The sequence below is a fragment of the Electrophorus electricus genome, chromosome 25 (assembly GCF_041902795.1).
Source record: "Electrophorus electricus isolate QZ-2024a chromosome 25, ASM4190279v1, whole genome shotgun sequence".
Lineage (NCBI taxonomy): Eukaryota > Metazoa > Chordata > Actinopteri > Gymnotiformes > Gymnotidae > Electrophorus > Electrophorus electricus.
In genome coordinates, this window is record NC_137521.1 from 7,405,001 (window position 1) to 7,418,923 (window position 13,923).

A 13,923-nucleotide genomic window follows, 5' to 3' on the forward strand; every position below is an offset into this window, starting at 1 on the left:
AATTAGCATGAAGCTTATGCTCAGGGCTAACGAAGACGAACCCTGTGCTGTTGGAGCTAGGCGTAAGAGACAGGGGTGAAGGATTCAACCTTGGGAATGGGAGGTCGAAGGTCATGACACCAGATCGGTGGTAGTTTGGGGTGATGGGGGCGGGCTGGTTCGGGGCAGCCGGAGGGGGGGACCTCACCCTGCAGGGCCTCGTTGGCACGGTGCAGCTCCTGCTCCCTCTGGGAGAGTTGCATTCTGAGCTCGGCGGCAGACAGGAGCTCGGCGGAGCAGCTTCCTCCACTCTCCTCCAGCTCCTTGTTCAGCATCTCCTTCATCCGCTTCAGCTCAAACACCTCCTCCTGGAGAGCCAGCACCTCCTCACGCAGCAGTGCTGCCGCAGGGTGGGGGATGGGGGGGTAGAGAGAGGCAGAGAGAAAAAACAAAGAACTCTATAAGAAAACAATCCCAACAGTCCCAGTTAGCTTTACGTTTCTGCACCCACAATTAGTACCAGGAACTGAAGGAAAGCAAGGTACGATGGGGTCCACTGTAGATGTGGCCTTATGGTAGGATTATGATAGCCTTATTTATAACTGCATATGTGCTGGAACAGGAACAGTAGCAGTATGTAGTGTGTATATCGGTTTTAGGTCAGGAGCCTAAGTGTGTGTGTGTTTATGGTTTAGAAACGACTATTTCAACAACATTTAGAGATGAAAGAGACAGCGATTAGGATTAATGATTAGCGAAGTTAGCTACTTAATGCAAATTGCTTCAATCTGCTGGCAGCCGAAATATGCGCATATATTAAGTCCTTGCCTGACTGCCCTAAGCAGTCAGTATGCATTTAAACAAACGTTTCAGTACAGAGGAACTGCAACCTCACTCCAGGCAAGACGGTCCTTTATCCACGAATGTGTGCAAAGCAAACAAATCCATCAGTGTAGGCAGGTAGAAACAATGAGAGGCCAAGGACCAAACAGGGCTCAAACATGAGGATCAAAGCACACCTTAAAAGCATAAAATACGCTATGACATATGAATGGGTTGGAAATAACAGCTTCACCTTGAATCCTGAGCCTGTGAGACTCCATTGTAAATGAGGAAGAATGTGCCTTACCGCAGCAGCTGGCTATATACAACATCAATTCATGATGGTTCAAATCCTTTAGGAAGGTGTGTGATGTTGGAAATGTTATTATGAAGCCTTGGCAGGATGTCACTGACGAATGCAAAAATGAAGACACAAAATAAATCAGATCAGCGTTGGAGTTCTGACAGCCTTCCATGCTGCTCAAAAGAAGACAGAATCTTACCTTGTGCACTTTACATCGTGTGTGTGTGTGTGCGCGCGCGTTCGTTTATATGTTAGAGCTTTAAAGAGGTGCTCTTTGCTCATGACATCACAGAAGCTTTAATCTAGAACATTAAACTATTCTCTGACACACACACACACACACACACACACACACACACACACACACACACACACACACACACACACACACTTTACTGAGCTGTAAAGCCATCATGTGCTGAGTGCAATCTGAGGATTATGATGTCAGTATTTTGACTATAAGACAGCTCTGGCCCTGTTTACAGCATAACAGCTCACACCAAACGCGGCACTCGGCTCGGTCACCCAGACACCCACTGGGGTTTCACTTCTGTTGCGTGTCATCGCGTACTGCAGGTATGAACAGCCTGAATCTCAGCATGAATCACAGCATGAATTCCAGATGCTGAGTTTATTACATAATTTGGTTACTCCATCCAGCAAATAAAGCACCTGTAAGGTGAGACTTTCACACATTCACTGCCAAGCCAACCACGAGACATATGAATTAAGACTCAATCAGTTTTGAATTATGAGTCAATCTGCACGTCACTCCAATCCTCACTAGAAAACTGTGGTAGCTGAGGGGATACATTGCTCATCCTGCTTCCTCTACTAAAGGCAGATGGCCTGCTTTCATCCACCTTGTGCTTGCTGAAGGTGAAGCCATGATCAGGAGGGAAGGGCATCTTTCTCCTTCCTCCAAAGTGCACGGCCAGGCTTCGCATGACCCCTTGCAGTGCCGTGGGCCGGAGAGCCTGAACAGGGCAGCTTGGCAGGCTGGAGGAAAAGCGCTAATTGCATGCCTTCCCTTCGCGCGACATAGCAGGCAGTCAGACCGGTGGCCATGGTGACCCATCAGCAGGGAGGAGCTGAGCATGGCCTGTTCCCCGGGACACGCACAGCGAGCTGGTCTGAGCTAATACAGCGCCTGCAGAAGCAGTGCCTTATTGGTTAATGGTGGAGTTACTCGGCAACTCAGTCTTTGCGCAGCACTAACAGGGAGAAAAAAATAAATAAAATCCCAGAGGACTGAAAAACAAAATGTAGATACGCAGGGAAATAGCCAGACGCAGAGACTGACTGAGGAACAGACAGACAGATATAGAGACATGGATAGGCAGATAGATGGACACAGGCAGAGATGCAGACAGACGGGCACTTTATTGATCCCCGAATGGAATTTTGGTGGCTATGTGAAAGGGTGTACTCATAGTGAACAGAGCAGGAGACAGCACGACCACGCCAACGACAAGGGTGCAAGAACAAGACAAGGAAGAAAACGAGGTTTTCCAGTCACTTCTGCAAAAGGTGTACAGCGATTAAACATTCAAATGCCATTATGCATAACGCACCTCTTAATAGCTAATGCAGTCGCGCATCCAGGAGATAATGGCGTACTCAAAGCAGAGTGGGCGCAGCAGAACACCAGTTGGCCAGTTGCGGCATCATTAATGGCGGAGTACATAAATTCCATGAGCTTTCGCGAACATCATTTATTGATGAAGTTGGATGTTATCTGAAGAGGATGAACACAGATTCCATAAAGAGGACTAATAAAAATAATTCGCTGAGTGACGCCACCACAAAGTCTGATGGCCTTTTCAGACACCTTACAGGGTTCGTCAGTGTAGTTTGATTTTCGCAGGACACCTTGATTTCAGAAGACCAATATTATTTCTGCCCAATGCTTTTTCCTTTTTGCCAGAGCTGTCCGACTTTACGTTTTTTCAGCAGTTCCAACTGATTTCAGCATTTCAAAAGTAAAAAAAGAAAAGGAGCAGAACTAGCAGAGGAGGTTGAAAGGTCAAAAGAATTGACGATACAAAGGGCCAAGGCCAATGAGAGGCCCGGAGGGGAGAACTCTGAAAGAAAACAGACCTGTTTGCAAGCAATGAACAAGTTGAGCTCGCACTGAAGATGTATACAAATCCTCCTTCATTTTCAAAAGCTTTAGTTCCTGAGATACATTTCAAATGAGAGTGCCCACCAAAGTCAGTCTGGTTTATTATGACTGCCTGCGTGTGCAGGTCGACTGTGTATCTCTGCTCTTTATCCTTGCTCTCTTAGTTTGAATGTAAACAGGGCTGCTTTTGAATGTAATCGCACTCTGATTTCTTTGTTCCTGGAACCCCAGTTTGAAAGTAAACAGGTCCAAAGATCCTAACGGTCGTCATGTCTCAGAGGATTCAAGAACCTCCTCCACCCTTTGCCACACACTTAATGACAAAACACACACACACACACACCCCACACAGAGGAAAACCAGTCACGCAGGTCTTGAAGCCCCTCTCATACCTAACCTTTACCACTGAACATTTCTGTTCTCTCAGGAAGAACACTCAACAGCAGCTACTCACTGGTTTTGCCCTCCTCTGTGTCTGAGTTCATCCTGTTTGCCCTCCCCTGTTCCTGGCTCCACACACTCCATGTACAGCTATAACCAAAATGCCATTCAGCTCCACAACGTCCAACACGGAACAGGAATGAAAACTCTTAACGCTTTGGTTTGACTATGGTCTCCATAGTGAGAGAGAGAGAGACAGTCAGCTAGCATTACCTGACCCCTCCCCCTGTTCACTCTCTCTGGGAGGGACACTCTGGAAATCTCATAATGCCTAGTACCGCCCCTAGTGCGCGCACACACACACACACACACACACACACACACACACTTACACAGGTGAGAGAGGGGGAGGAGCTGTGTCCATGGTGCAGGATTTCAAGCAGGTGTAAGCATTCTCTCTCTGTCTCCACCATTTCACACTCACTGCAACACCTGTCTTCCACCCCAGTACTCATCAATATCTATATACGCACATATAAACAAAATCTCTCTTAAAACCTTTAGCAAATTTATGCTGTTTTTGTGGATTTAATTGTTGCTTGTTTGTTGTTGTTTTTTTGTTATTAAAATAAACCATGAAAATACATACACAAGATACAACAAAATCAAGAATTAGTGGTACAACATAAGATAAAAGATTATTTTAAATGCTGTCATGATCCTCAGCCATGAGAAAGTCTAATATACATATTCACCAGTCACTTTATTAGAAACTCCTACGTTTTAATTACCCTTACTGGACACTCATGTCGGAGATTGATTTTGTAGCTGTGTAGTTAGAAAGCGAAGCCTGTCCGAGCAGAAGCCAGCTTTGTCAGGCAGCTCAGCGGACCTTGTCTATCACCAGCCACATTCAGACCACAGGGCCACTGCTAACCAGATATGATTCAGAAGCAGGACCTACGTAACAGCAGTAACACACACACGGCAGTATGTTGGCACAGTGTTGCTGTAGATTTCACACCCACACACAGTTACAGCAAACAATGTTCCCTTGGGTGAGTTTTCTTTTTCTATCTCGTCTGTCACTCCTGTTGCAGCGAATTTTAGAGTTGCCTGAGGAAATCAATTTGTTTATCTACTTCAGGGGACCAATGGCAGCTCAGATGGGTGACACACGTATGTATTTGTGTAATGTTTTGGTATTGTGCTAACGGAAGTGCAGGTAAGACAGGTGCACCCATACATTGCACTACATGCAGCATGGGCTTTAAGCTGCACTAGATAAGTGGGAATCTGCCAGATGTTCTAATTCTCAGTGGTTAAGGTACTTGATTAGTAATCAGAAGATTGCCAGTTCAAGCCCCACCACTGCCAAGTTGCCACTGTTGGGCCCCTGAGCAAGGCCCATAACCCTTAATTGCTCAAGTTGTATTCAGTCATAATCGTAAGTTGCTTTGGATAAACTTGTCAGCTAAATGCTCTAAAAGTAAATGGTGTGAAGATAAACAGTATAGTTGGTGAACCCAAAGTCTCAGGTCTGTTTCTCCTCAGCATGTGGTCCTCTGGCTAGCCAAGCCTGTTTTCTTTTTCTCCTTAAATTCTCTGTCTGTTCTACGAACACAAATAAATCTAATCTTAATATTCCTAATATAAGCCCTAGACCTGTAAAACACACACACACACACACACACACACACACACACGACTAACTGCTAAATTGAGAGCTTCTCCATCCAAGCCTATCCAGCCAGGACTCAGGAACTGGCCTCGATGAAGGAACTAGAAGATGACTAACACTAACCGTGCCACAGATGCACAGTTGTTTCTAAATAAAAAGTAATTGGTGCATGTGCATTTTAATATGAGACAGCCCTGCTTCTTTACTTAATGTTCTGTGTGTTCTTTATTTTTTCACACAGAGGGACACAAAGACAGAGAGAGACTACGCGAGTCTAAAAATGTCTCTTGCGAGTCACTGAGTTAGCAGTGGGACAAATCACCAGACCTGCAGCAAGCACCTCTACAGCCACTCGTGTCTCACCACACTTCGCCTCCTTTTTCCTTTCAGTGTTCTGTCACGTCTACAGAGATTCTCAACACAGTTAATCTGAACACTCCGGCAAAACTCAACGAGGCGCTCATCTCTCAGTTAAAGCATCACTCTGTGCTCAGTGGAGCAGCTTCTGGGAACGGTGACGCGCGCACACTAAAAGAACAGCGACCCTTACGGCAACAATCTATGCCACTTTCAGTTCATCCCTGTAATCGCTGTGTGAGGCAGGAGTGCCCGTGCTTGTGTGTGTGTGTGTGTGTGTGTGTGTGTGTATTTGTCTAAAATATAGTAGTTACCTTTATCCAGGGATGTGTCTTGGGTGCTGAGGTCTGCCAAGCTGCTGACCTCAGGGCCTCTCTGCCTGAGGGAATCTGAGACACACATATACAGAAAGAGAGGAGAGAGGAGAGCGAGAGAGAGAGAGAGAGAATGTGTCAGATACACACAATCAATACATCATGGCCCGTATCCTCAAAAACAGTAATTACTGCAGTGCAGGGTGAGCCTGTACCAGCTGTAGGGCGGAAGCAGCAGCTCATTTCTTTGTCAGCTTTGACTCCAGAAGCATTAAGAGGTGGGCGGGAGGCTAGTGTGTCACGATCAGTAGAAATGACCAATCACCACACACACACACACACACACACACACACACACACACACACACACACTCAATGCAGCTGCAATGATTAAAATGACAGTCTCTGACCAGACTTACCACACACACACCCCACACACACAGACACACCCCAACACAATGTGTTCCATTTATCTTCAATTACAGCCAAAGTAAAGATGTTACGCGATCTGCATAATTGCATAATTGTGTTGGGTATTTCATCATTGAAAGGGTTTCTGGGTGGTTCCAGGAGCTATTGGTGAAGGCTGTTTTAACATCTCTGCCCTTCTCCTGTGAGCTGTAACTGGAACTGCTCAACAACCCTACCACAGATATACAAAGACCGAAAAACAGTAACACTTTACCGAAGGGCACTGTATAGAAGGCTACATGATACCTACGTGAGCCCTGCATGACAAGTGACTTCAAAAATACACAAACATGTGTGACTCCTCTTTGTTAGCTAGTTAGCCAAGTTAACGTTAGTCACCAAGCTAGTCGTTCTTAGGCTTTGTATGTACCATACACTAGTTGGTAACTCTTGCCATTGAGTGTCTAACATGGTAATCTTTTTTTTTTTTTTTTTTCATTCTCAAGACATGATGTCAATATCATGCAGTGTCATTACTGCAAATTTTCCACACAGCAGCAAGACATCCTATGTAAACACTACAGACTTCATCACTGCCAAGCTAGTAGAGGTTCTTTTCCCTGTGATGTTAATAAAACACTTTAAGACTTTTAAACACTTCTGCCACACATCATTAATTTTATGCTATGCATTTTACTTTTAATTGTCACTCCGTAAAATGTATAGCTCAGTCAAGTCACTTAAGGGCTAATGAAAATATACATAACTGTTATGCTTGCCTACTCCACCACGCCGGATTATGATACGCTGGATGTCCTGTCTACACGTTGTATGTTTACTGTTCCTCTGGTTTCAACTCGCACCTGTAACTGACTTTGATTTGGAAAACCCTGCGTGTTTGTTCAGCCTCTGCATCACCTCTGGCTACTGCCTGTTTTGGATTACGTCTTGCCTCCGTCTTTCCCCAATCCTAATCCTCGAGTGTCCTTATTACATTCAACCATTACAATAACTCTGTCATTACTGTGTCATGACAATGCACCAGGATTCATGAAAATTAATGTAAAGAAGGTTAACAGCCAAATGGAACTAATTTAACTTATTTAAGACAACTGTCAAAGTCAAAGTGAACTGCAGCAGCCTATCTTCTCTTTAATAAAGTTTAGTGTTACACATTTTTAAACTTTCACACGATACAATACAATTGCGGAAAGGTTTTTTTTTTTTTTTACAGGCACCACATATTTACAAAATTACTTACTGAGAATTTGTAAGTTTACAGTTACTGATTGTAGCCCATCTGTTACAGTTTATGTAAATGGCCAAGTGAAATGCACAGAAGTCTGTCATTTCATGGTAAACATTTGCAGTTTCAAAATTTCACTAAAATACCGGTCACACAGCAATTTTTCATGTCATTTCCACAACAGCACTGGAGACACTGCAGAGCATCTTTCTGAAGTCATTTCTGTTCAATTTCACTAGCAGCCTCACTTGATATGAAACTGCGTCGTATCGTCAGCATGTCACCCTGACATTACGTCACCCGGGCAAAAAAAACCACTGAGCTGCAAAAGTCAGATGTTATAACGTACGGCGTCACTCCCCACCCCGGTATAATGACGAATCCTAACGTCAGCAGAAACCTGCGTCACTTGACACAGTTCCGTTAACTTGACTTCAGAGTTGACAAAAGCAGATTATTACAGTTGACATTTGTTGGAATAGGCATTTATAAATGTTTATGTGTGTTGTAATGAAGAGCTATGTAGGTATCATGTAGCCTTCTGAGCAGTGCCCTTCAGTAAAGTGTTACCACAGTAACCTCCAGTGACCCCACTCATATGTCATATACAGGGTTATAGAAACCTGCTGCAGGCTGCAGAACAGAGTGCTCAAATGAATTCAGAGAAGGAGTGAGGGGTGAACAGAAAGAGCAAAGAGAAAATGTGAGCACATTTCTGAGCGTGTGGTTGTCTGTGTCTGCGTGCATTGTATGCGTTTGTATGTAGAGCAGCTGTGATCCATCTCACTGTGTATTTTAGGTATGATGCAACCCTAGTTGAAGTGTGGGAAGCAGCACCAGCTTTTCATAAGATTGCTTATCAAAAGTACATGCACAAACAAATCAGTCAGTCAGTGTGCTGTGTCAAACACACTGCCATGCACGCAGCAGCCTACCTGGATAATAATATCCTGTATGACCTGGAGAGAAGCTCCGTAGCACCACTGAACAGATCAGCACACACACAGCGTTGGATTAAGTGCTGCCATCCTGATATGCACGCACAGACATGCGCGCACACACGACGCGCTTTGGGAACTACACACGCACAGGTTCTGCTGTCACTAAGTACAGGTGTCTATAAAAAGCTGTGCTAATTTCAAATGAATCCTGAAACAGATACCAGCATTCCTGCACTACCCATCTCTCTCTCTCTCTCTCCCCCTCCCTCTCTCTCTCTCTCCCCCTCCCTCTCTCCTTCTCCATCTCACTCCCCCTTGCAGTCTCTTGCTTTCCCATCTCTCTCTCTCACACACACACACACACACACACACACACACACACCCACCCACCAAGCAGTTTCTCTCACTCTCACTTTACGCCCTCTCACTGTTATACTCCCTCCCCCACACCCACCCATATCCTCATTCACACCAAGGTATAAACGGGGCTTTGATGGTTGGATAACAAGCTGTGTCTCTTGCATGGGGATGAGAGCAGAAAGGGGTGTGATGCATCAGAGTGACATTTCAAAGTGAGGACGCAAAAGCTCGACCTGAGACAAACCTCAGTGCTTATACTCCAGAACAGCCGACACATATGGCGGCTTTCGGCACTAGAATTCAGAACAGTCTATAGTCAAAGGCCTCCGTTCTGTAATTCTCTCATCACATTGCTTTAGTGGCCATGGTTTCGATAATGCTGAGAGGATTAGGCTGAAACTAATGCTAACTGCAGGTTCATTTAGGAGGAATTGGCTGGAATTACTAAACTAAATTACTAAATCATTTTTATTACTATTATTATTAAGGTTTTAAGGTTCTGTGGTTGCAGCACAGAGTGCAATTCCCCTGGCCTCTTACCTCTGCGACACTGGATATTGTGTAAAATAATCAGCTAAAACTCTGAATCGTTTGCACATTTCGTTTTCTCTTTATCTAATCCAAAGTTACGGTCACAGTTGCAACAACATACTGGGCCGGAAAAATGTCAAATTAAAGCATATACAAGCAAACAAACGGCGCATCACTCCTTGAACTGATTAGCCGGATAGCAGCACTCTTTCCTTCACAGCCGATAGCTCAGAGATGAAAGAAATAAAATACTTTACTGGGGGTCAGAAGAACTCAGGCAAAGTGCTTTAATAAGAGTGGAAAGGTAATTAACTGTTCCATCTCTCGCTCTCTCTCACATCAACCCTGCCCCTCCTCACAGTAACAGAGAGGTCACCTCATTTCCTTCTAGCACTCGCATGTAACTGGGGTTCCAGTGCTGTGTTTAACACCCAGCCTCGGCAAGATGGGGAGGCGGACACACTGTCCGAGGTGGGCTGGGCTTTGCTGCAGGAGGCCCCGCCTCTACTGTTCACCAGGGTCACCTCAGCCAGCACAGCCCTTAGTCTGTCCCTCAGCTGCTTTGGGGACAACACACCACACTGCATTTGAGATCCTACAGTTTTTGACATACAAAAGAGCCGCCTGTAGAATGGTACCAGTAATGTCTGCTAGTGAGTAATGGGGTAATATGAGGTTTTTACAGGCAGGGAATCGCACATGCAGGTAACAGGCCGGATAATATATTGAACTCACTGGAGAGAAATAATGTCATAACAGACAAACTACTTCGGTTTTAATAATGAAAGAGCTGGTTTGTCAGAGTAATGTATTCCAGGGCTAAAAGTGATTCCGTGCTGTAAAATCATCTTGCCCAAAAAACAGTTTAACCTGTGTAGCAAAAACAGTCCTCTAACCATAAGGCAAATCAGGCCTGTCTAGCTTTGGCTGTAACATCATACTGCCTTTTTGCTGCCCCTCTACACACACACGCGCGCGCTCTCCCTCTCTCACTTGTAACTCCATCTAGCCATTCTGATGCCAAACTGTAAATAGATATTAACTCCCTCGCCACATCTGTGTTTAACACACATGCATTCAAATACACACCCTATGACAGCATACGTTATTTTGACCTGAACACATTGACCACAAACAATCTCTGCACTCTTATCATCACCATCAGTCATGATATTTCAACGCATTCTTGACAAACACACATCAACAGGAAATAAATTCTCATTAACTAATCCCAGATAATGTGGCTAACTAATCCCAGATAATGTGGTTAATGAGAACCACAAAAAAACTCAATAATGTAAACCATGGCAAAAATGAACAACACAGCACAAAAAAAAAAAAGTATTGCACAAGATGGATCAGTGCACAAATGTTAAACATATTTAAAGGTTTTTTATAACCCAAGACACTTTTTGAAAAGACTTCTAAATAATAAACCTAAAAACAAGCAATCACACACACACAAAATGGCAGGAAGGAAAGAATATCCACAATGATTTGATCAAACATCAGAACCTAGCACCTATACAAAGAGTTAAAACAACTTACCCACATTACACAGGAGAACACAGACCTCATCATTTACTCAATGATGTCCGTTATCAAAGCAGAGAGAGAGAGAAAGAGGAATATGCCTCTAAATTCTCTATACTATCCCTAGAGATGTAATCTGATGTCTCCTCAAGTGTGTACAAGCACTCTGCAGAACTTATATTAACATAAATTTTTCATTTCATAAGTACTAGCTGATTTTTGAAACTAGTCATTACATTTAGATTCTTCATTACTACCTGTGGCAGGCTAATACGTATATCACCAAAAGCAAATAGCATGCAAACAGTAAGACATGCACACATACTATTAATGAAGTATTGACAGGTTTCATACTTGATATGCTGCATATTCTCCTGCTTTTCCGAGTGAAAAGGTAAAGTACACATGCTTCCTTTAGCATGAGGACAAGCCCCCACCTTGAATGAACAAACCTTGAAATAAAAAGTGGAGATTCAAATTTAAGTCCAACAGGTGATGTAGAGACGTACGCAAGCGCACAAGCAAAACGATGGCTAGAATTTGCATCATGCGGCGAGTGAAGCAACGTCTGTGGCTCCTGGGCACCCAGCTGCATGATGGAAGGATGACTGAACTGTCATGATTTGTTTACTTATTGTTGTTTATTTTGCTTACTCTCATGACTTACTGTTTTGTCCTCCTGTATTATCAACAACACTACAGCCTTGTTTTAACATAGGATACAGCAAGAAAAGCAGAGAACATCCATGATCTTCTCAAAAGGACAAAAGCTTTAAGACCTAACTTGCTGTAGCAGGCAAACGGGCCTTCGGTGACAGCTTTGTATAATAATACAGACCCCCCCCCCACCACCACACACACACACACACACACACTTTTAGACTTCAGTTTTTTAAAATGCAGATGCATGACATCTGTTGCCATTTCTCATTGAGGCTGCCTGTCTGTCAGTCTGTCTCGCTCTTCCTCCTGCTGTCTCGCTCTTCCTCCTGCTGTCTCGCTCTTCCTCCTGCTGTCTCGCTCTTCATCCCTCCATCTCTTCCACATACACTGTCCTTTCCGTCACAGGCAGCCAAAGGTTCCCATGGCAAAATCAGTCACCCCACTGACAGAGAAAGTGTGTGTGTGTGTGTGTGTTTTGGGCGCTACAAAAAAGACCCTTAGAAATGCGGCAAATGTAACCAGTGTGTCTCTTAATTTTCTTTTCCATACAAATGACCTTTTTTGCAAGACAGGGTTTATCCATTTCTGAAGGAAGCGTTTGTATCTTACCCTTCCATCCTCTTGACAAGCAGTTACTCTGGGAGTATGACTCCTCAAAATTAACTTAAGCGATAATGTAAGGAAAACCTAACCTCAACCGCCTCAAAATCATTGTTAACCTTGGAATTAAAAAGTTTCTTTAAAAACGAAGTTCTGCAACCCGCGACTTCAAACGTTCCAATTTTCTGAGGGCATTCAGAAGCTTGTAAGGACCTACGAAAGCGTGCAGCGCATGGAGGGAACGACCGCGTGAACGACCTCTACCGGCGCAGGTGCGAAGGAGGCTCAGGTGCAGCCTTACCGTGGCGGCCGTGGCGTGGACGCCGCTCCACCGTGCCGGCGTCCCGTGCTGCCGCCTCGCTCAGCTCGCCATGCTCCGCGCGCAGGTTCGGCAGTTCCCGACTCGCGCACGGAGTCGTCCCGTCGACGCGCTGCGCGAGACGCTTGTTGTCATCCATCGTTTTCAGGATCCTCGCCTGAAATGAGAATCCAAACACCGTGACATGCAGTTCGCCGAAAAACTAGGCAAAGCCCTTGTTTGCTTTTCGCTGTTTTTACAGCCTACAGATCCTAACGAAATTTTGCCGACGTTCGCTTCACGCGATTAAAACTGTCCGTAGGTTTTGTCGGCATGCAGGCGTCAGTAGAGCGCGAGCGAGAGTTTGCAGCAGGCGTCTATTAGGAAGCGCGTGCTACGCGTCTTCTTTTGCGTTGCTGCGCTCTCGCGGAAAAGCACCACACTGAAAGATGACGAACGTGTCTTTAACTGGACCGTACCATGTGCTGGGGAGGGAAGAACATCATCGTAAACATAGAATATACAACTTATTTTTTTACATTGCAGCAAAACAGTCGTTTTAACTACAACGCTTTATTAGACCGAATTAATAGAATCATGAATCTACATTATCTCCTACACACGCACACGCACACGCACACACACATCTTCATTCCATTTAATGACTGTTCTTACAAAGACACGAGGAAACATTAAAATACTGAGGCAGCCACAATGTCCTGACATAAATACAAGTTTTGAATACAATGAATTTGGAGTGAGAAAAGGGTGGACGTGCACATTCTATGCAGCGCTGTCTTTATGAGCTTTACTCCTGAACTGTGTATTACTGCAAAAATATTGATTTTAAAAAATGTAGCAAATATTTCTGTCTGTGCTTTAATAATAATAAAAACCCCTCTACTGATACACCCCCCAACACACACACACACACACACACACACACACACACACAGAGAGAGAGAGAGAGAGAGAGAGAGAAGCTTATATATGGACTGTATTTCAGATGTGAAGTAACCTCTTCAACATAGTCTTTCTATTTCCAGTCCCATTTCTCTCTCCTCTAATAACCATAGTGCATCAAAACCTGTGCATCTCTTGTCCAGAGCAAACTTACAGAAGTGCTTTTTTGTGTACATGGAAGTAATCCATATGCTGGTGCACCAGGCCGATATACTGTAAGGACAGTGTGATTTGCTTACTTCTGCGTTCTGGACATGCCGTTTCATGACCCTAACCTTGGTTGAATGGAGAAGAGTACACACCCGAGGTCTATAAACATTTTAGCAATCACATATTACATGATCAACTCATAAATCACCCTGAATCGTTCAAATCTGCTGCTGGAGTTACACTGAATCTTATTTCAACCCAAAT

At 44.3% G+C, this 13,923-nt stretch overlaps 1 protein-coding gene across 7 annotated transcripts in view; it reads right to left on the reverse strand.

The window, feature by feature from the left end:
* kazna (kazrin, periplakin interacting protein a) overlaps positions 1-12,967 on the reverse strand; it is a 27,877-nt gene extending 14,910 nt beyond the window's left edge. For 2 of the 7 annotated variants that reach the window (XM_035522012.2, XM_035522009.2), the window contains exons 1-3: positions 12,550-12,967; positions 5,964-6,038; positions 188-379 (exon numbers count right to left, since the gene is read on the reverse strand). In XM_035522012.2, coding sequence (XP_035377905.2) covers positions 188-379; positions 5,964-6,038; positions 12,550-12,706 — 424 coding nt within the window. In that variant the 5' untranslated portion in view covers positions 12,707-12,967. Of the gene's footprint in view, positions 1-187; positions 380-1,108; positions 1,244-2,679; positions 2,809-3,684; positions 3,874-5,963; positions 6,039-8,555; positions 8,720-11,339; positions 11,438-12,549 lie in introns of those variants that run through there. The other 5 variants (XM_081707656.1, XM_081707658.1, XM_081707657.1 and 2 more) reach the window with 5 other exon arrangements.
* Between the last annotated feature and the right edge of the window lie 956 nt (positions 12,968-13,923).